This window comes from Hemiscyllium ocellatum, chromosome 7 (assembly GCF_020745735.1).
Source record: "Hemiscyllium ocellatum isolate sHemOce1 chromosome 7, sHemOce1.pat.X.cur, whole genome shotgun sequence".
Lineage (NCBI taxonomy): Eukaryota > Metazoa > Chordata > Chondrichthyes > Orectolobiformes > Hemiscylliidae > Hemiscyllium > Hemiscyllium ocellatum.
The window spans coordinates 41,611,868-41,635,337 of record NC_083407.1 but is presented as its reverse complement, the minus strand read 5'-3'; the positions used below and the strand labels follow the sequence as shown (position 1 = coordinate 41,635,337).

The following is a 23,470-nucleotide window of genomic DNA, read 5'->3' as shown; positions in this document are numbered from 1 at the left end:
TTTGTAGTTCTCCGTTGTCCTTTCTTTCGACTGTGACATCCAGCAATGAGAGTTTGTTGTTGGTTTCTTCCTCCTTGGTGAACTTCATGCCTGTGAGGGTGTTGTTGATGATGTTAAATGTCTCTTCTATCTTGTTTCGTTTTGTGATCTACGTAGCAGGCCCAGATTTTTGGCAACCACCTTACCATACATCAAAGTTTCAGAAATGACAGCCAGACTACTAAGACCCCTCGGAATCCTAGTAGCACACAAACCCACCAACACAAAAAAAACTAAAACGTAAAAGACCCAGCACAACCCATGGACAAAACCAAAGTCATTTACAAAATTCCATGCAAGGACGGCCACAAACACTACGTAGGACAAAGAGGAAGAAAGTTATCCACCAGAATACACGAACACCAGCTAGCCACAAAAAGACACGACCCTCTCTCCCCCTCGTAGCCCTACACACGGATGAAAAAAAACACCATTTCGACTGGGATAACATCTATCCTGGGACAGGCTAAGCAAAGACATGCCAGAGAATTCCTAGAGGCCTGACACTCCAACCACAACGCCATAAACAAGCACATAGATCTAGATGCCATCTATCAACCCCTCAGAAAACAAACAGGAAATGACATCACCACAAACCCCAGGAACCGCATCCAGGAGAAAGATATAAAGAGAAACCAGGAGACAACAGCTTTGCTTCACTTGGAGGTCGCCACTGATGACATTACCTAGCCAGGTAATGAAACATCTTGATATAAACCCACAGCTCAGCGAGCAAACCTACACCCTAAAGCATATACAAGTCTTAAATAAAAGTGGAAATTTCCACTTCTACTACCCTTTCAAGCAATGACTTTCTGCTCCAGATTACAAAAAAACAAATCAACTCTCTCCACACCTTTAAATTCATGTCTCTGGCTGTTCATCTTTCTCTAGAAAAGGACCTTTATCCTCGTCAGCCCTTTGTTTTCTTTTAAAGGGTCCTTTTATTCAAAAGAAAGCAAACCAATTTTATTAAATGTTTCTTGAGCTAAAATTTTCCATGTGTGGCAAGATCCTGCTAAACTCATCTGAATCCACTCAGTGACAGATTTCCAGTAATTTAGTGATGGTAATTGTAGACAGTATTGTGGTCTGAGGGTTTTAATAATTGTCAACACTTTAATCAATGAGTTTCACCCAATTTTTAATAGATCATTCTTATCTCACCAAATTCAAAAAAACCATAATGAAAAATGGTCTGACGCATTCTGATGTAGCATACTGAATGCTTTCTGAGAAAAATGGCCAGCAACTGTAGTGTAGATCAGCAAGGCACACGAACTGCAAACAAATCATTCGAGTTAGGGCTGTCTCAGGTCAGTGAGGCATTTGGTACATTAGTATGGGCACAGCAACTCACCCACTAAGGAACTTACACAAATACGCCTACACATTAAAACAACCATCCATTATACTTGGCTGCACAGGCAAGAGTCAATGTTGCATGCCATCCGTCAGAACAGTGCACACATGCTGAAATTTACTTCCTAAAAGCTCTATAAATGTTGCTGACGAACATCTAAAGCAAAATGTAGCACTTCATCAAAACACTTCTCACAAAAGAAACTCTGCTTGGAAAAGCGGAAGTGCCATGAGACATTTTCTACCGTTCTCAAAAAAAAGGCTGAAACGTTGTAAATGAACACAAATGCAACAGGCATGGAATTCACAGTCAACGGTTGGATTTTGTTTTAAAAAGCTAAATAAGACAAAGAAAGAAAAGCTGTCTGGTCCCCAGAATCAACTCACTAATCGTTTTGCCCCCATTAAAAATCCCTTATAAGGTAATTTTGCATGAAAGGAGGAAGAGGCTTTGACAACGAGGAAATTGCCCCGTGCTTGTTCACTTTTGGCCTTGTTCAGACGGGCCGGTTTTGCAAATATTTAATTGTGGACAAAATAAAGCAGCGCCGCGCCTCACACGGGGTCTGCTGGGAGGTGGCAGGCAGCAGAGAGATGCTGACCGTACACCGAAAGGAAGGCCCGTCACCTGGGGCTTGGAGGTGCCAGCGGAAGGGCGGGGACCGGGCTCCGTTATTAGCGCCTTCAGCCGAGCGGCTGCACGCCGACTGCTGTCAAAGCCGCTCCCTGCTCCCCGCGGGCCGTGGATTTCTCATTCCTCTGGCACCCGCAGAGCCAGTGTCGAAACGATGCAGAAAGTCGGCCGTCCCCCACACACCCAGGAATCACACCCTGACACTTGGGAGGGTCCACTGCCCGGCTCCGAGCACACAGCCCCATCACTGCCCGCTTACCCTGTGCCACAGTCCACGACACAAGCCGGTAGTCTCCCTGCCATTTTCAGGGCACTCTCTCGTGGGCGAAGCGGCCAAAAAAAAAACAAAAAAAAGGGAGGGAGCTGAAACACCGGCAGCTACCTGACCATGAAAAGGCGGAACCGTCAGCCGTTCCACACAACTACAACTTCCGCACTGGCGTCAAAATGGCGGAAACCTTCGGAAGCTCATTTACTCGTCAGCCCCGCCCACCCGGCCTGATTGATCAGCACGGCCCACACTTCCGGCAGGCCGTCCATTGGTCACTTTCCCGAAGCCCCTCCAGGGGATGAGGCAACACTCCAGTCAATCAACCCTACGTCATGGAACATTGGCAGTGACTGAGAGCGGGCGGCCTGCCCCCTCACCGGGAATATGCCACGTGATCTTTCCGTGGCATTGCCTCACGGGGGTTGTAGTTTGTTCGCGCAGGAAGCTCCTTTCAGTTTCTCTGCTGGTGACGGGATAGAGTGGACTACAATTCCCAGAAGAGTGTGCAGCCGCGCTGGGCAGTCGGTGGCGATGATTTACGGTCATCTGACCAGGAACTGTGAGGGGGGTTTGTTTACAACATCTGGCCTTTGATATGTGATATTCTGATTTACGTGTCTTGCGTAAGTTTCAGCGTTTTATCGTCTTTTGATTGTGTTTGTTGTGGTGTGAACGGGCAGTTTGGGGCGGTTTGGTGATTGTGAATGTTTTGCCTGGGGTGGGGGAAGAGGACGTGTTGGCAGTTTAGCTCCAACTCCAGGTTTACTGTGTGGAAGACCAGAACAAGGCATTGGGGTACGTTGACACAAGATGTTGACATTTGCCTTGGTGATCAGTCGAGTTAAATGTTGCTGTGTCCCATGCTATTATTGTAGATGTAAATGCGATATTTACCTAAGCTGAGGTAAAATTGCATTTTTTCCCCATTAAGGCATGAACTGCAATTGTTGTTTTAGAATTAAACGTGTAACTCTTTCTCCAAGTCAACCTTAACAAAGGTTGATGTCATTGTTCAATAAGTCATTGACTCCCGCAAACACAGCATCAAAGCTAATTAGAAACAGTAAGAACCTTTTGCTTTATATGTCAGTGGTAACACGTGTATTTCTTGGGTCACTTGGTTGTGTGTTCATTCCCGATTTTTGACTGTTTGGATATCCGTTGTGATGGGAAATGGGCTGCCATGTTTACTCGTTTATATTGCCTAATAGGTGTTCACCGGATTGACTTTGAATGTCAAGTGTAGGTTGGTACTGTACTTTCAATTAAGCACTGGTAGTGCTACAGAGTGGAGGGCCTGTCCTTCAGATAGAACATTAAAATGTCTACCATCTCAAGTGAGTAAAAGTGCCAAATCATTATTTTAAAAAGGAACAAGGAATTTTCTCAGTTTCCGAGTATGACCAAGAAGCCAATGCTTAGGAATAATTGTGATCGGAGACTATCAGCCATTGATGTTTGTGGGACAGTACTGTGCAAAATTTGATTGTGGTGTTTACTATATTACAACATTGTAGTTCAGAGACACTTCATTACTATCATCGGATTTGTTGTGTTCTAAGGTGAAACGTTGCTATCTAAATGTGGGATTTATATCATTTTTAAAGTGCATTAGAATCCAGGGGTATACTTGGAGGGGGAATGTTGAACAAAATGCAATTAAGTTTTGAGTTTTAGTTGAGAAACTTCTAATTTTAAAACTTTGTACAGTATAAGTTATAAGATAAAAATAATGTTTTTGTCAAATAGTGTGGCACTGGAAAAACACAGCGGGTCAGGCAGCACCTGAGGAGCAGGAGAGTCGACGTTTCAGGCATAAGCCCTTCATCAGGAAATCCTTAATTTGCAATCCACAATTTCTCCTAAATAATGTTTTGCCCATTACACTAATGTTCTCTTAATACAAACTGTGCAAGAAGAGCTAACATTTATTCACCTCAACCTGCAAATAACTTTGTTTGGACACTTTCAAGTAATGCTGGATTTTTCAAACTCATTGCAGAAATCTGATTGCAATCTTGGTTGCACCATGAAAGCATTAAATGGCGATAGGTAATGCAGTCAAAATGTAACATGCATGGTTGTACTGTATTATTTTTTTCTATCTGTTTCTTAACAACATAGTATGAGGTTGAAAATGGATAGTTTATATTGGATTTCTCAATTGTTATGACATGCTGGTGATCCCCTCTGTTAAATAAACTAAGTACCCACAAAAGCTGACCTCATTTCGCCTCGTAATCTGTTAAAATGTGAGTGACAGAGGACTCCCAAATTCCACTATTTAACAAAAATAATATCAATTTATTCTTTAACTCTAAAAGTGAACATTAACCAACAACTGTCCACAACTCTAAGCCTCCCCCCTTCTCTTTACTGCATATTCTCTGCCTCCAACTCGACAACAAAAAACTGTTCCAATAAAATTCATTGAAATTATATCAACTTAATTTCAGAACCATACAGCGACTGTCATCGTTGGAGTCTTTCTTTTTTTGTCTGAAGATCTCCCTGTGTCATGTTCTTTCTTTTGCTGGGAATATTTTTCATATGAAAAGATACTTTTGTTGGAGAGTGTTTCTGAATACTAGTTACTCTGTCTGACTTTGAAAATGCCTTTTTTTATATATACCCCCAACGTCTGATCGTCTCATTGTTTTCCCTGCACCAAAACAATAAATTCAAACTTGATTAGGCTTTAGTATCCTGGAGCATAACTTAAACTGGTTAAATTCAAATTGTTGTCAAAACAACAACTGATTCAGATACCTATTTCACAGCCAAATGTTACAGGATACTCTGGGACTGCCAGTTAGTCATATGACAGGTGCTTGTAAGCTGTCAGTACAAAACAGCATTCATACTCTCTTCATAACATAATTCAGGAATTATCAACAAAAACAGTGTGTATTTATGTAAAATTTATAACATATTCAAGGTTTTTAAGGTGAGAATTGATGTCACTTCAAGCATGTGTGAAAATACTTAACTTAAGGAAAACCTTGAATGGAGGGCAGAAGGTTAGCAAGGAGGAAATGTTTAAGTAGAGAGTTCCTTGTAGTAGTATAGTGAGTATTTTATGAACTGAGAATTTTCATTACATTAATTTGAGTTATTACACAAGTATGTTACAACTTCCAAGTTGAAATTATTAAGTGGTATGTATTTATAAACTGTATGATCCACATTTTCCAGACTAATTGATTTTGACAGTAAAATTGTCATTGTGGAGCACTATAAAGTTCAATATCGATTACCAATATTCTCATTTTAAAATTAGTGTAGTGTTACCTTTAATATCTATTCCTGCTTTATCCAAGTGATTCTGAAAACCATTTCTTACACATTGAGGTTCCACAAACACACAATTCATAAATTTGCTATTATCTTTCACTATCTGTTACAGTATTAAAGTTGTCTAGGACATTAGGAGAATTTCCCATTCTTTGAATAGTGTCAGGGATTCATATGCACTTACCTCAGTAAAGGCAGAGGCTGTTTCAATGTTCAATCCAAATGAAAACATCTCTGACATTGCAGTATGAAGATGTGAGCTTCGATTATGTGGTCAGCTTTTTGTGGCTTCAAGTTGCTTCCTTGGCCAAAAGGACTGGACGGCAAAACAAAAATAGAAATTGCTGGAAGAATGCAGCATCTGTGGAAAGAAACAGAGATAGCATTTGAAGTCCAGTGGCCCTTCAGAAGAATTCCTGTTTTTGTTCCTGATTTCCAGCATTTGCAGTTCTTTTGTTTTAAACATGGAAACCACCTCAGTTCATTTTTTAACACGTAACTAATATCTAATTATCTGATAATATGATTATCTGAATGATAAAGTACAGATTTTACATCTTCATTTGTTATCTTATTTGAGAATTCAAAATAGACTTTTCCAGCACAAAAGAAAGCCATTTGGATCATAGTGTCTTTGCTGGTCAACAATGATCTGACTACACAATTCCCTCTTTCAACTTTTTGCCCATTACCCTGGACGCTACACCAGTGCTAGTCAATATCTAAATACTACTTAGATGTTACAAGAGTTTATGTCTCATCCATCCTTTCAGGCAATGAGATCCAGACACCCATTACCCTCCTAAGTAAAAAAGAAATTATATTCAATGCTCCGCTTAGACTTCTATCTCTTACCGTAACTCTGCACTAGTTACTGACTCACCTAATAATAGAAATAATGCTTTCCTATCCATTCTTTGCCTTTTATTATTTTGTCCATTTGTATCGGGATGTTGAAACAAATTAGCCAATTGTTGTTGAAACACATTAACACATTAAGGCTACGATAGCGGATGAATGGGCACCAGACAACAATCAACGGACAGGAGGGTTCCCTCCCAGTTGGGGAACACTTCAGTGGTCCAGGATATTCAGCCTTGGACCTTCGGATGATCATCCTCCAAGGTGGACTTCGGGACAGGCAGCAGAGGAAAGTGGCCTAGCAGAGGCTGATAGCTCAGTTCAGTACCCATAGGGAGGGCCTCAACCGGGACCTTGGGGTTCATGTCACATTACAGGTGATCACCACTGCACTACACACACAGATATTCCTACACACACACACTCTCACATACACATGGACACACGTACGCACAGACACTCACTCCCACCCTTATACACATACACACTCCCATGCTCACACATGCACCCCCTTGCAGACCTAAGACACTCTGCACCCACTACACACACACACACTTTCTCACATTCACAACCCCCACCCCAGACAGACAGGCACACACAGACGGATAAAGACCCACATGCACACATATATTTTGTGGGGTGAATTTGTATTGCAGAGTTACATTGCACTTTGCTCAAAAACTGCATACATTCATGTAGAACTCTAAGGTCAAAAACTGCAGGAATTTATATAAAACACTGTTATCTCACTTATTAGATTAGAATCAATCTAAACATCAGGTCATTGACAGAGAACACAGGGGCTAACACCTTCAACATATTGTCTAACTATCACCATTGTTAGCAGCTAACCCGAGAATGCAACTTTAAAAAGAAGGGTTTTGTGATTTACACAGAAAAGAAGTGAAACTATCACTGTATTCTAACAGATGAAAGGCTTAACAGACAATCAATTTTTCAATGTATAATTTCAGTTACATCACACTGCAAATTTTTGCTATAAATTCTGTGTTACGATCGAGCCTTCCGCAATCACCTGATGAAGTAGCGTCGCTCCGAAAGCTAGTGTGCTTCCAATTAAACCTGTAGGATTATAACCTGGTGTTGTGTGATTTTTAACTTTGTACATCCCAGTCCAAAGCATCTCATTAACAATGAACTGTTTGATAGTGCAGAACTTAACATTGCTAAAAAATACATGAAACCAAAGCTATTTTGCTGTACTTATCAGGATTAGAACAGAGGAAAACAAATTCAGAAAGGGAATATCAATTTACATAGCTTTACCAAGAGGGCATTGATTGGTGGGACAGTAGCTGGCTTGGAGATGCAACAGGAGCTGTTAACTGTCCATCTTAGTGAACTGATTTATCTCTGACCAGGCAGGTAGATTCTAGTCAGGATGCTGCCATGGGGAATACAGCAGAATTGGCAGTCTTCATACCCTTATCTTCAAAGAAAATAGCACAATTTATGGACAATTTCTTCTTCCCTACTAAGAACTGTGTGTATGTGACAAGTTTCAGCTTCTAGTTTGCAAAAAAATTAACACTACGTGCTATGTCTTTGATCAAATATTCTGTGATCACCACTTCTTTTTAGAAATGGCATGATTTATTAACAATCTACTTAGCTTTCTTATAGACTTCAGCATGTCCAAAAGCTGAAGGACATGTATTATCAGAAATCCTAGTCCCATAATGTTTCAAAACTTCAAACTTAGAAAATACAAGATGAGCAGTAACAGTTTTAATAGCTGCTAAGGCAAATAGCGAACTTTGTATTATTGATTTTAAAGTCATAGAGTTGTGCAGCTTGGAAACAGACCCTTCGGGACCAGCTTATCCATGATGACCAGATATCCCAAATTGATTTAATCCCATTTGTCAACATTTGGCCCAAATCTCCCTAAATCATTCCTTCAGAGTCTTTTTCAATGTTGTAATTGTACCAGCCTCCACCACTTCCTCTGGCAGCTCATTCCATGTACTCACCACCCACTGCATGAAACGGTCCCCCTAGGGCCCTTTTAGATCTTTCCCTGCTGGCCTCAAACCTATGCCCTCTAGGACACCCCTACCCTGCAAAAAATGACCTTGTCTATTCACTCTATCCATGCACATCGTGATTTTATAAACCTCTGGAAGGTCACCCCTCACCTTCCCAATGTGCCAGGTGAGAAGAGCCCCAGCCTATTCAGCCTCTTCCCCATAACTCAAACCCTCCAACCCTAGCATCATCTAATATTCCAAAAGTGGCCTAGCCAATATCCTGCAAAGTCACAACATGACATCCCAACTCCTATATATGATGCACTGACCAATCAAGTCAAGTGTATCAAATGCCTTCTTCACTAACCTAGGTTAGTGAACCTACCAAAGATAGACTTTTGCAACCCGTATCAGTTGTGAGAATTGGGTAGGCAAAATTACCTCTCCGGTCACTTCTCAATAAGCTTAAAAAGAAGCACAATTGCATGAGGAAAAGGAACAACCGTTTCTTCAAATCATCCCTCTTTTTATTCCATGAGCAATTGCAATCACTGTTATATTTAGGTAGGTTTTTGATCAGTACGGGGATCAAGAGTTACAAATAAACTTTAGGAAAGTGGACATGAGCAATGTTGATCAGACATGATCCTATTAAATGGTGGAATAAGCCCAAGGACCAGATGGCTTACTCCTGTTCCTATTTCTTATGGATTTATAATGCTAATTGTCAGAACAGTGGATTAAGTTGCCTACCTAACAACCAGGAAACACCTGTTTCTTTAATCTCCATAAAGCTAACAGTCTTTTGTAGAAAAGAATGTACATCTCAGTGGCTTGTGCATCTGATTATAACCTACTGAAGGACATGTCTTTCCTGAATTTGGGATGCAAAAGTTAATCCTATCTGATTGTTGCAGTTTTAGCTTGTTAGTACCAGATTTAAAATGATTTAACTTCTGTTCCCATATCTTTGCTTATCTTGGTCATTTCTTACCATTTATAAAATGGATATTTCCCTTGACCTACTGTATATAGATGTAAGTTATTTCTTTTGCTTGTAAATTATTTTTCACTTTAGCAAGTGACCAGTGTCAATTGAGCTCTACCTCACCCTGAATAGGATAGTGTTGGGTAACCTGTTAATATTTCATTGTCTTTACAATACATGAAGATAAACATGTTATCATCCGCTGAAGTTACTACATTATTTGCTACTCCAGCTGAAAATTAGAATATGATTATTGACAGGCATTTTTTGTGTTGACAGTATTTTTCTAATTTGTGAGTTTGCTATTGCTTTTGCTGAAATGGATTAACTTTACTTTAATCTATTTCTATGCAAGTTATGTGAATTATTGTAATGTCACCACATCAGGCAAAGCAAAATGCTCCTTGCATGTGCAAAGCTGATTTTTGCTCATGAAGCTGAGAAATTGAATTGAATATTTCTCCTTTTGGGTTGATTAAATTCTCTCTGAACAGGTTCAGTATGGTTGGATGCAGAAACATTTCCCAACAATATGCTTCAGTCCCAATCTTCAATGACAGTCCCTTATTGCTGCCATTTGGCATTGCCCATTCCACATTCAATTGTCCCTCTGATTGAAGTTTCAAGTTTGATCTAAAACAAAACCAACTTTGTGCTGTTAGTCCATTTCCACTAAGAACTGCATTAAAATTGCTCATGTTCATTTTACCCAAGGCCGTCCCTGCCAGTGAACAAATAAATCTTTCATCTCAGTCTAGGTTAGATTTGGACCTTTTTTATATTCACGTCACTGGTTCAGCCAACGTTTATTGGTGATCCCTAGTTGCCCTTCGAGAAGTAGTGATGAGCTGTCTTCTTCAATGACAGCAGACCATGTGCTGTAGGTAGACGTGCAAAAGGTCTATTCACAGATCAACGTAATTCAAGGAAATCTTTCCAGATGCAGATGCTGTTCATGTGTTTTTGTACGTACTCTCAGGTGTGTAAAATAGCTTGCTACTGCTTTCAGTTCCTTTGGATTGTAATCCTATTCTTACGTTTCAGATGCCATAAACTACTTTGACTGTTTTGTAATCCCAAGGTAATAATTTACAACCACTGCATAATGAAATTAGCATTTTTGCAATATTGTAACAGATTTGATTTGAACTGCTTGATACAGGTGAACCACAAGTAAAATTTGACATGGCGAAGAAAAGTGAGTGAAGGAATAAGATAACTTCAATTGGACCCTAGAAGCTGGCTGTATGAGAAAGTATATGAGGTACATCTAAATTAATTCTTTTCCGCACTTGAAGAAATCATGTTCATGTAGCTAGATCAAAATCATGCAATGAATTCATATACAACACAAGGGCTGTTGTAGTGCAGTGGTAGTGTCTCTATCTCTGAGTTAAGAGACCTGAGTTCATATCTAACCTGCTCCAGATATGTGCAATTACATCTCTGAACAGGTTGATGAGAAGATATCTACAAACGTCAAATGTGCTTAAGTAAATTGGAGGGGTGGGGGTGTTACTGCCATATTCTTAAGGACGACAAATAGTGGTATTGGTGGCCTCATAGAGTCATACAACATGGAAACAGACCCTTTGGCACAACGTATCCATACAGACCAAACATCCCAATCTGACCTCGTTCCATTTGCAAGCATTTGAACTGTATCCCTCTAAACCCTTCCGATGCATATCCCCATACAGGCACCTTTTAAATGTAATTGTACCAGCCTCCATCACTTCTGGCAGCTCATTCCATCACGGATCAGTGTCTGCATGAAAAAATTACCCCTTCAGTCTTTTTACATCTTTCCCCTCTCACCTTAAACCTTTGGCCTCTTTTAGACACCCCACCCCCCAAAATCCCTTGGGAAAAGACCTTCGCTATTCACCCTATCCATGCCTTTCATAATTTTATGAACCTCTTTCTATAAAGTCACCCCTCAGTCTCCTAACCTCCAGGGAGAAAAGTCCCAGTCTACTCAGCCTCTTCCTATTGCTCAAACCCTCCAGTCCCAGCAGCATCCTAATAAATCTTTGCATCCTCTCAAGTTTACCAACATCCTTCCTATAGAAGGCCGACCAGAATTGTATGCCGTATTCCGAAGGTGACTTCACCAATATCCTGTACAGCCGCAACATGACATCCCAACTCCTGCACTGAATGTTATGACCAATGAAGGCAGATTTGCCAAGCACCACCTTCACTACCATGTCTACCTTCTCACAAAAGATTTTTTAAAATCCTGAATAATTTGAGTAATTACCAATTTTATTTAAATTTTGCTGCAACAAATGTATCCTAAAGATCCAATGATTCTAAATTATGGGCACATTTCCTTTGAATATGTTCATGGCTAGTTTGCTGCTAGAGTTGTGCTATTTAGCAGTTGACTCATCCTGTCCTTAAACCAATGCACTTAGCAGGCATATAGAACATAGAACAATACAGCACAGAACAGGCCCTTCGGTCCACAATGTTGTGCCAAACATTTGTCCTAGCTTAAGCATCTATCCATGTACCTATCCAATTGCCGCTTAAAGGTCACCAATGATTCTGACTCTGCCACTCCCACAGGCAGCGCATTCCATGCCCCCACCACTCTCTGGGTAAAGAACCTACCCCTGACATCCCCCCTATACCTTCCACCCTTCACCTTGAATTTATGTCCCCTTGTAACACTTTGTTATACCCGGGGAAAAAGTCTCTGACTGTCTACTCTATCTATTCCCCTGATCATCATATAAACCTCTATCAAGTCACCCCTCATCCTTCGCCGTTCCAATGAGAAAAGGCCTAGCACTCTCAACCTATCCATGTACGACCTATTCTCCATTCCATGCAACATCCTGGTAATTCTCCTCTGCACCCTCTCCAAAGCTTCCACATCTTTACTAAAGTGAGGCGACCAGAACTGCACACAATACTCCAAATGTGGCCTTACTAAGGTCCTGTACAGCTGCAACATCACCTCACGACTCTTGAATTCAGTCCCTCTGCTAATGAACGCTAATACACCATAGGTCTTCTTACAAGCTCTATCCACCTGAGTAGCAACTTTCAAAGAGCTATGAGCATAGACCCCAAGATCCCTCTGCTCGTCCACCATACTAAGAACCCTACCGTTAACCCTGTATTCCGCATTCTTATTTGTCCTTACAAAATGGACAACCTCACACTTGACAGGGTTGAATTCCATCTGCCATTCCTCAGCCCAGCTCTGCATCATATCTAAGTCCCTTTGCAGCTGACAACAGCCCTCCTCACTATCCACAACTCCACCTATCTTCGTATCGTCTGCAAATTTACTGACCCACCCTTCGACTCCCTCTTCCAAGTCATTAATAAAACTTACCAGCAGCAGAGGACCCAGAACTGATCCCTGCGGAACTCCAGTTGTAACTGGGCTCCAGGCTGAATATTTACCATCTACCACCAATCTCTGACTTCGACCAGTTAGCCAGTTCTCTATCCAACTGGCTAAATTTCCCACTATCCCATGCCTCCTGACTTTCCGCATAAACCTACCATGGGAACCTTATCAAATGCCTTACTAAAATCCATGTACACTACATCCACTGCTCTACCCTCATCCACATGCTTGGTTACCTCCTCAAAGAATTCAATAAGACTTGTAAGGCAAGACCTACCCCTCTCAAATCCGTGCTGGCTGTCCCTAATCAAGTAGTGTCTTTCCAGATATCCCTCAGTACCCTTTTCATCACTTTGCCTACCACTGAAGTAAGACTAACTAGTCTGTAATTCCCGGGGTTATCCCTATTCCCTTTTTTGAAAAGGGGCACAACATTCGCCACTCTCCAGTCCCCTGGTACCACTCCCTTTGACGACGAAAAGATCATTGCTAATGGCTCTGCAATTTCCTCTCTTGCTTCCTACATAATTCTAGGATATATCCCGTTAGGCCCGGGGGATTTGTCTATCCTCAAGTTTTTCAAAATGCCCAACACATCTTCCTTCCTAACAAGTATCTCCTCTAGCTTACCAGTCTGTTTCATACTCTCCTCTTCAACAATACGGTCCCTCTCATTTGTAAATACTGAAAAAAAGTATTCATTCAAGACCTCTCCTGTCTCTTCCGACTCAATACACAATCTCTCACTACTGTCCTTGATCGGACCTACCACCTACCCTCGTTCTCGTCATTCTCATGTTTCTCACATACGCATAAAAGGCCTTGGGGTTATCCTTGATCCTACCCAAGGATTTTTCATGCCCTCTCTTAGCTCTCCTAATCCTTTCTTCAGCTCCCTCCTGGCTATCCTGTATCCCTCCAACGCTCTGTCTGAACCTTGTTTCGTCAACCTTATGTAAACCTCCTTCTTCCTCTTTACTAGACATTCAACCTCCCTCGTCGACCAAGGTTCCCTCACACGACCATCTCTTTCCTGCCTGACAGGTACATACATATCAAGGACACGTCGTATCTGTTCCTTGAAAAAGTTCCACATTTCAACGACATCCTTCCCTGACAGCCTATGCTCCCAACGTTTGCTCCTCAGATCCTGTCTTAGAGCATCATATTTACCCTTCCCCCAATTGTAAAACCTACCCTGTTGCACGCACCTATCTCTTTCCATAACCAAGCTGAAAGTCACAGAATTGTGTTCACCATCACCAAAATGCTCATCCACTATCAAGCCCATCACTTGTCCCGGTTCGTTACCGAGTACCAAATCCAATATGACCTCCCCTCTGGTCGGACAATCTACATTCTGAGTTCGAAAAGCTTCCTGGACACACTGCACAAACACCGCCCCGTCTAAATTTACTTAATCTAAAGAGCTTCCAATCAATATTTGGGAAGTTGAAATCGCCCATGACTACTACCCTGTGGCTTCTGTACCATTCCAAAATCTGTTTCCCAATCTGTTTCTCCACATCTCTGCTGCTATTGGGGGGCCTATAGTAAACACCCAACAAGGTGACTGCTCCTTTCCTATTTCTGACTTCAGCCCATACTACCTCCAAAGGCAGATCCCCCTCGAACTGCCTTTCTGCAGCCTTTATACCATTTCTAATTAGCAAAGCCACACCCCCTTCTTTTTTTACCACCCTCCCTAATCTTACTGAAATATCTGTAACCAGGAACCTTCAACATCCATTCCTGTACCTCTTCTATCCACGTTTCCGTGAAGCCCACAACATCGTAGTCCCAAGTACCGATCCACGCCTTAAGTTCACCCACCTTATTTCTGATACTTCTTGCGTTGAAGTATACACACTTGAGCCCATCTCTGTGTCTGCAAGTATTCCCTGTCAGTGCTACCTTCTCCACAGCCTTACTACATTCTTGGACTTCCTGAAAAACAGCTAACCTACTTGCTGGACTACAAGTCTGGATCCCATCCCCCTGCCAAATTAGTTTTAACCCCCCCGAAGGGTGCTAGCAAACCTATCTCCCAGGATATTGGTGCCCTTCTTGTACAGGTCCCACCTTCCCCAGAATGCATACCAATTGTCCAAATACCTGAAGCCCTCCCTCCTACACCATCCTTGCAGTCACGTGTTCAACTGCACTCTCTCCCTATTCCTTACCTCACTGTCACGTGGCACCGGCAACATTCCAGAGATGACGATTCTGTCCATCGTAGCTTTTAGCTTCCAGCCTAACACCCTGAGCTCCCGAATGACCTCCCCACTCCTCTTTCTACCTATGTCGTTGGTGTCAATGTGCACCACGACTTCTGGCTGCACGCCCTCCCCCTTAAGAATTCTGAAGACACGGTCCGAGATGTCTCGGACCCTGGCACCGGGAGGCAAAAACCATCCGAGAGTCTCGCCCATGTCCACAGAACTGCCTGTCTGTCACTCTAACTATAGAGTCTCCTATAACTAGCGCTCTCCTCCTCTCCCCCTTTCCCCTCTGAGCCTCAGAGCTGGACCTCGTGCCAGAGACCCGGTCACTGCAGCTTACCCCTGCTAGACCGTTCCCCCCCCCCACCCCAACAGTATCCAAAGCGGTATACTTATTGTTGAGGGGAACGACCATAGGGGATCCCTGCACTGCCTGCTTCCTCCCCTTCCGACCTCTAACTGTTACCCAGCTACCTCTGTTCTCTGGCGTAACTATCTATCACCATCTCAGCCTCTCGAATAATTCTCAGTTCATCTAACTCCAGCTCCAGTTCCCTAACGCGGTCTGTGAGGAGCTGGAGCTGGCTCCACTTCCTGCAGAGGAAGTCGGCAGGAGCATCGTTGGTCACTCCTACCTCAAACATCCTGGAGGAGGAACATTCCACTGCCTGCGCTGCCATAACTCTACACTTAGTGTCCAAAACAAGAACACTAAGTAGCTTACCTTTTTTTTGTAGGTTAGAGGAGGAGGGAGGATGGGAGACACTCAAATATCAAATATCAATCACTTACCTTCCTGACTGGCTTTGTGTTCTGACTTCACTTCCGCCCAGCTTCCGCCGCTCTCTGCTGCGAAAAGACCCTTCATAATGCCGAGAATTCTTCCTCCTGTAGGCAGGTGGCCTTGAATTGGCACTGCAAGAGCCCCAAGATTTGCTTGTCCTTGGGGGAGTTGATGTGTTTGGCCACAGGGCAGTGGGATTGTTTGGTGCATGAGGACCAGAGATGTTCCCTGAACCGCTTTGCAAGTTGGCGTCCTATCTCCCCGATGTGGAGGAGAGCTACATTAACCATAATCATGAAAGTTGGTTTCCATATGTTATGTATGATGTCACAGGATCATGACATCCCTCTACAAACCCCCTCTACAAAAACTTGAGGAACTCAGGACTGCGTGCTGTGAAATCCTTCAAGGTGTATTCCTTTAGGACAGAAAGGTAAAATTATTAGATACTACAGCCCCGAAGAAGATTGTGTGGTTCATTTTCCTGTGTTGGCTTGTTGATAGAGTGATGCTCTTTCTACCTTGATCTTTCACAATAACCCTTCAAATACATAGTTTTTTATAGCACAATGGTTGCATTCTTGCACAACTCTGCATTGTAGAAAAATCGCACTGTAGAAACAGCACTTAAAGTGCTGGCGGTGTAATCATGTTATAGCTAACGCACATTTTAAAAGTTTGCACTTCAGAGACAGTGTCCTCAGCTGATCAATCGTGTTACAGCAATTTTGTGTTGACAAAATATGCAATTGTTTCCTTTGGTTCTGGATGGTCTTCCCTTCTATACTCAAACATCCTTGATTCAAGTTTCCAGTCTGTGATTCACTTCTCATTTAATAGCAAAGCATTTTGTACAAAGATTACAATTTTACTCCCCATATACATTCAATCATATTTGTTAAATTCATTGCCAACAAACAAAGAACTATGGATGCTGGAAATCAGAAATAATAACAAACTTGCTGAGAAAACCTCAGCAGGTCTGGCAGTATCTGTGTGGAGAGAAAGTAGAGTTAACCTTTTGGTCCAGTGACCCTTCTTCAGAATGGGTAAGGGTCAGTAGACCCAAAGGTTCTGGGTCTGAAATGTTGATTCTGCTTTCCCTCAACAGATGCTGCCAGATCTGCTGATATTTTTTTCCCAGCAATTTCTGTTTTTATTTTATTAAAAATCATTCTGAGGGCATTTTATATTATAGATATTTTGATTATGGGGATATTTCTGTTTAATTTTGATGCACACTGTTGATGTAACTATCTAGATACATTCCCCTTCGTCACTTACCAACATATTACCCATTATAGTTTTGTAGAATCTTATTTGTTTATGACATCTAATGATATTTTCAGATATTTTGTCTTCATAGAATGAATTTTATGAATGTTTTCAGATAAATGGTTGATTTTATGAGTTTGCTTTTGATTTAAATGAATAATGTTTTTGATTATTTTGATTTAGTCAGTGGACATTTGATCAAATGGTCACAGTTAGTTTTAAAGATAGCTGTTATCTGAACTCATGGAAGTGTGACAGATGCTTTAAAGTTAGGAGACTTCAGGGATGTATCCTAGATATAAAATATAAATTTTTAAAATTTTACAGGTTTGCTAAAAGTTTACTCTGTTTGACAAATTTAAAATACTCCAGCTATCTATATTTTTTATATGCTTACATAAATATGTACTTCTTACTCCAAAAGGCATATTTTCTCTTCTGAATTTTGATCATCCTTGTGTGAGAATATATCTTGTCGTCAACAATTCCATTCAGATTTGCTATGTCAAATTCAGTTATCGTGATTATGTTCTTTTGTTAAGAACACACCCCTTCAAATTTCTCAACATGGCTGATCTGTGGCCACCTTGTCTTTTTTTTTATTTTTAGGTAAGTTATTTTGTGTACTTAACTGTTTTTGAAATATTCATATCTCTGTTTAAAACATGACCCATATCGCTATCTCAAACTACCTGCATTGGATTAATTTACTGACTTTTGCCTACAGATTTGAACCCCCGAGTGGCAGAACCCCTCCTCACAAATGTGAGGACACTTCAGATTTAATTTGTAAGGCAAACTCTTACCTTTATGGTTATAAAGTAGTTCTGGATCACAATAAATTCTTTTTCAACAGCAGTCTTTTGTCATCCTATGCAATAACAGACCTACCCATTTCACTATGAGCGGACTCAGCCTCATCCCATGAAAGTCAGACTTGGTTAAATTTAGAATTTTAGAAGCTGTGTCAGAGTTCTCCATTTAAGCACTGAATCAAGCTTGATCACATTATGCTCACTGTTTTGATAGTTAATTGCTTGGTGGTACAGAATCTAAAATTGCAAAACGTGGCAGGATAATAAGAAGTAAGAGAGAATTTAATGCATGACAGAGGTCCTGATTATTGGAAAAGTCTAGGAATCCTGCAATGAGTAACTCACCACCTGACTCCCAAAATCTGTGTCATCGACAAGACTCTAGTCAGGAGTGTGTGATGGAATACTCCTTGCTTGCCTGGATGAGTGTAACTCCAACAACACTCGGGAAGCCTAATATCACCCAGAGTAACATCCTTGATTGCATCAGGTCCACAGTTACTCACTTCCCCCCACTAGCAATGTACAGTAGCAACAGTATGTTCCACCTTCAAGATGCAGATATTTACCAAGACTCCTTATACAGTGCCTTCTAAATACATGATCGAAACTATCCATAAAGAAAACAAAACAATAGTTACATGGGGCACCCCACACACCGTTGTGACTTGCAAACCTATTGGCATTCTATCACTTGTTGCTGGATCAAAATCCTGGAACTTCCTAACAGAATTATGGCTGGAGCTACATCAAATGAACTACAGCAGTTCAAGAAGGCAACTCGCCACTATTTTTTTGAGGACAGTTAGGGATGCGGAGTAAATGTTTGGTCTGAGAGCGATGCCTCCAACCCTTGAATGAATTAAACATGCAAATAGGTCATAGCAGAGAAAAAGGGATGGACTGAACTGAGATAAAATTCCACAGAAGAAGAGTGAACAGAAATGAAATTAGGGAGTTCAATACATATCAGAAAAATTAAATATTTGGTATTTATGTTTGGTAATATGGTTTATTTTCAATAGATTACAAATGGTTTGGTTGTTTATCATGAATCGAATGAGCTCACAGAGCAGTTCGCCCCAGAGACGACGTATGATCCTTGGAATTATTGTTCTATTGGTTGTCGATATTATCTGGGTTGTATCATCTGAACTTACCTCAGTGAGTATTGTTGTTCTATCATATTTTATTCTTTGAGCTAGTACAGAATAATAAAAAAAGACAAGCAACTGGAAACTAGGGATCATGCCGACAAGCTGAAGGGAGGTGCTGTACAAAGCAAGCACCCTACCTCACTTCATGAGCAATGAAGATAGTTTACAATATAGAAAGAAATTGGAACCAGCATTTGGGTTCTTGGACAATGATGTAGGAGTCGGTAAAAGGATAGGTATAATGTTTCTGACACTTGGATGGGAAGGTGCAGATAGAAAAGGATTGACCGATGAAGGAGTGGACCAGATGTCACAGAAGCTTTGTTTTCTTAATTTCATAATTTTATAATAAGCTTGTTGGAAACGTTACATGGAACAACTGTTGCCCCTGAGCAAACCACAAAGTTCTTTGAGAAACTCATTCCACCATACTGAAATTTTATTGACTATCATTTGTAAATTTTTTTTTACAACCACGATTAATGTTCATTACCATACTTCCTTATAGACTAGATTAGATTAGGTTACTTACAGTGTGGAAACCAGCCCTTCGGCCCAGCAAGTCTACACCGACCCTCTGAAAAGCAACCCAGCCAGACCCATTCCCCTACGTTTACTCCTTCACCTAACACAATGGGCAGTTTAGCATGGCCAATTCACCTAAGCTTCACGTTTTTGGACTGTGGGAGGAAATCTGAGCAGCCGGAGTAAACCACACAGACACGGAGAATGTGCAAACTCCACACACTTACCTGAGGCAGGAATTAAACCCGGGTCTCTGGCGCTGTGAGGCAGCAGTGTTAACCACTGTGCCACCGTGCCGTAAGAGTATATGATTTGTTAAGGCACACATTTCCTGTTCACTGAATGAGAAGTAAGTATAATTGATTTGTCTTTTGGAAAGTTTGAACTTAGAAGGGCCTGGTGGCTTAGTAATAATGTCCCTATTTCTGAGCCAGACCCACCTGCCTGGAGGTGTTGTAACATATCTGAACAGGTTGATTTAAATAAAGAAATCTGCATATAGTCCCGAATATAAAACTGTAAAAACTATCTCCAGATGAATCCTCATCACAAAAGGAAATTTTAGGGAGGAAGACAGATGAAATCAGATGCAAATGCCAGACAGAAGTTGATGCTCATGGAACAAGAAACAAAAGCTGAGCCATATGGATATACTTCCGTCTGATTGGGAAAGTGGAAAATAAAGTATCATTAACAATAGGGGCCAACTGAAAGGAAGAAACAAGTGAATTGTCAGAAACTATGATCTGAAATTGTTGAATGTAAGTTTAAGTCCAGAAGGCTGTAACATGACTCATCGGAAGATGAGGTTCTGTTCTTTGAGCTAGTGCAGAATGGAAAAAATCACAAGCAACTTGAAGCTTGGGATCATGCCCACAAGCTGAAGGGAGGTGTTCTACAAAGCAGCACTCAAGCGAATATCACTTCATGAACAATGAAGATAGTTTACAATATTGAAAGAAATTTAAACCAGCATTTGGGTTCTTGGACAGTGAGGGAGGGGTAGGCAAAAGGACAGGTATAATGTCTCCTGCACTTGGATGGGAAGGTGCAGACAGAAAAGGATTGACTAATAAAGGAGTGGACTAGATGTCACAGAAGAACTATCCCCACGGAATGATAGATGAGGGGAAGATGTGTTTGGCAGTGGAATCATGCTGGAAGTAGAGAAGATTATGCTTTACACGAGGAGGCTGATAGTGTTCAAAGTAAGGGTAAGGGGAACCCTCCTGTGGAGAAGTGCAGGAAATGAATAGATACAGTCTTGTCAACCATTGTTAGAGGAGTCCTCAGTTGAGGAAAAATCAAAGTGTATCAGAAGTGCTGACATAGTATGTAGCATCATCAGAACAGGCACAATGGAGTTTATAAGAAGTACTGGAATAATGGAATAGAGTCTTTTTACAACAAAGGCACAAGGATGTGTAGTTAAGGCAGCTATATGAGTCGGTGGATTTATTCCAAGCAGTGGAGGCGGAGAAGCTGAGGAGGGGAAGGATCAGAGGTGGTCCCATGTGTCGGTGGACAAAAAGTTCTCAATTCAAAATGTAATTGATGAAATGTTCCAACTCAGTAAGAGCAGTAAACAGTACTAATACACTCAAATATATCGGACAAAAAGAAGTGAGGGAGTAAACCTTAGTACAATTGGAACAAAATCCTATCTACACGAGCCACAAAAAGCAGTCCTGGCCAAAACTCATATGGGTTCCTGCAACTACTCTTTTTGATGAATGACTAAAGTTCAATGAGTTTTTGGGAATGTACCGTGGGACTTTTGTTCAAGGATCAAATAGAGAGACCTCAGACTCTATTGAAAGAGGATGGAGATATAGAGTTAAATGACCTTGTTGAAAAGAATTTGGTTAATGCCAGGAAACTGGAAATTAAAATACCTGCAGATATTCAGTATTGCAACTAAGCAATATTGATGCACTGCTGTTGGATTAACAATTAAATCATTTTTGCATATTAATTTACTACGTTAATTTTGTTGGATAAATAATTTCACAATTTTGGATACTTAGTTTCAAATAAAATTTAAATAAAATAAGCTATTATCCTAATATTGATTGGAAGACAAGAAGTGTCAGGGGCATAGAAGAAACATAGCACAGCAGGCAGGAGGCATTGCTGAACCTGTTTTGGGAGTGGGTTGGGTGAAGTACCAGGAGCAGGAACTCTTACAAACAGTGATTTTAGATTCATAGCATTTAGATTAGTTTGTGAGCCGGACAAGGAGCACTCTAAGTTAACAACTTAATTGGTGGGAGGACCAATTTACTTGAGTTGACAATGTACCTTATATCAAAGAATGTTAGGAGAAACCATAATCAGGAGTCGAAGTAGAGTCCCTAAAAGGGGAAAGGTAAGGCAGTTCGACTCAGAGCTCCCTGAATGACAACAAGGTACATTTTCTATCATCATTTCTTATGGCTGTGCCTTCCATAATCTAATGGCTCCATGCAGAGAAGTTCTTCAGAAATAGTTTTGATTTATTAGTGGCCATCTTGAATTTATGTAACAATGTTTTGAAAAAACAGGTATTAAGACTTTTTATAGTTTTAAAACGGTTATATAATGTCCAAATATTATTTTCCATTCACTATCAAAGCATTGGGTAAATTTGGAATTTCTTGGTTTTTCATTTTTTGCCACCATGTGATGTGAAACCATTAAGTAGAGAACTTATATTGTCTTAGCAAATCAAAGAGAATCTTGACTGTGTGCTGCAGAAGTGAAGCAATTATGTATTGTCCCCATGTTTCACTCTCATTGTCTTAGTTTCACAGCCACTTTTCCCACTCCAAATATGCTTTAAGTCATCAATTTAAGGAGGATAACTGATTTTGTATTCATGTTATAATAGTATAGAATTTTAGCTTAGAATTATAGCTGTGTCGCAATAAGCAGATCATCATGTGATCATTTGTAATATGCTATTTGATTGTCATATTGTATTGCAATCTCTGAAATGGACTGTGATAAAAGTGTTTATAGATCATTGAGTGTGCATAATGTATTTTGTTGCTTTAAACATTCCACGTTTTTATATAGTGTGCTATTGGGAGAGGTGGAGGGATCAAGGGTTTGGGCGACAAATAAAATTGTTGAAGTGATCTCCGATCAAAACCCACCCATGTTGTTGGAGAAAGTGAGGACTGCAAATGCTGGAGATCAGAGCTGAAAATGTGTTGCTGAAAAGGCGCAGCAGGTCAGGCAGCATCCAAGGAGCTGGAGAATCGGCGTTTCGGGCATGCCCCTGAAGAAAGGCTCATGCCTGAAACGTCGATTCTCCTGCTCCTTGGATGCTGCCTGACCTGCTGCGCCTTTCCAGCAACATAGTTTCACCACCTATGTTGTTGTCATTTTCTTTTTCATTGGCTGAATCATGAAATTTTTCTGGAATGCACAGTGAAGCACTGTACAAAATAAATTAAAAATTCAACTCTGATGACAAAATAAGCTATATGACAGTATACTATAATGATAGTTTTACAAATGATCTGCGGACATTATTTTAAAGCAACTACTGCGGATGAAGTGAAAACTACAATGCAATAAATACCCAGCACCTTTGACAGCATCCATGAATACTGGCTTGAAAAAGTCTGATTTTTGTTGCTGCTTGTATTACTTACTGCATTAGTAAGTTTGATTATTTTCTTCATTCCAGTATATATTTAAAAGGTATGAGAAACCCTTCTTTAGTACGTTTGCCAAAACATCAATGTTTGTGCTTTACCTCATCGGATTCCTTGTTTGGAAGCCCTGGCGGGAACAGTGTACCAATGGAAGACATGGTGCATTGGTAAGTAGTCCTCCTAAGTATGGGAAAAATAAAGTGTAACTGACTTTGTTTGCAGAGCTCTAAATATTAAT

General features: G+C 40.9%; 2 protein-coding genes across 3 annotated transcripts in view; one reads left to right on the top strand and one right to left on the bottom strand.

Moving 5' to 3' along the window:
• Positions 1-2,492, bottom strand: part of LOC132817059 (actin-related protein 3) — a 65,317-nt gene extending 62,825 nt beyond the window's left edge. Inside the window, exon 1 of the mRNA XM_060827146.1 lies at positions 2,295-2,492. Within this exon, the coding sequence (XP_060683129.1) occupies positions 2,295-2,338 (44 nt within the window). The 5' untranslated portion in view covers positions 2,339-2,492. The remainder of the gene's footprint in view (positions 1-2,294) is intronic.
• Positions 2,493-2,841: 349 nt separating this feature from the next.
• The window catches only part of LOC132817415 (solute carrier family 35 member F5-like), a 111,505-nt gene continuing 90,876 nt past the window's right edge, over positions 2,842-23,470 (top strand). The window contains exons 1-4 of one of the 2 annotated variants that reach the window (XM_060827846.1): positions 2,842-2,929; positions 10,603-10,704; positions 18,932-19,070; positions 23,265-23,399. In XM_060827846.1, coding sequence (XP_060683829.1) covers positions 10,688-10,704; positions 18,932-19,070; positions 23,265-23,399 — 291 coding nt within the window. In that variant the 5' untranslated portion in view covers positions 2,842-2,929; positions 10,603-10,687. Of the gene's footprint in view, positions 2,930-3,021; positions 3,102-10,602; positions 10,705-18,931; positions 19,071-23,264; positions 23,400-23,470 lie in introns of those variants that run through there. The other variant, XM_060827847.1, reaches the window with a different exon arrangement.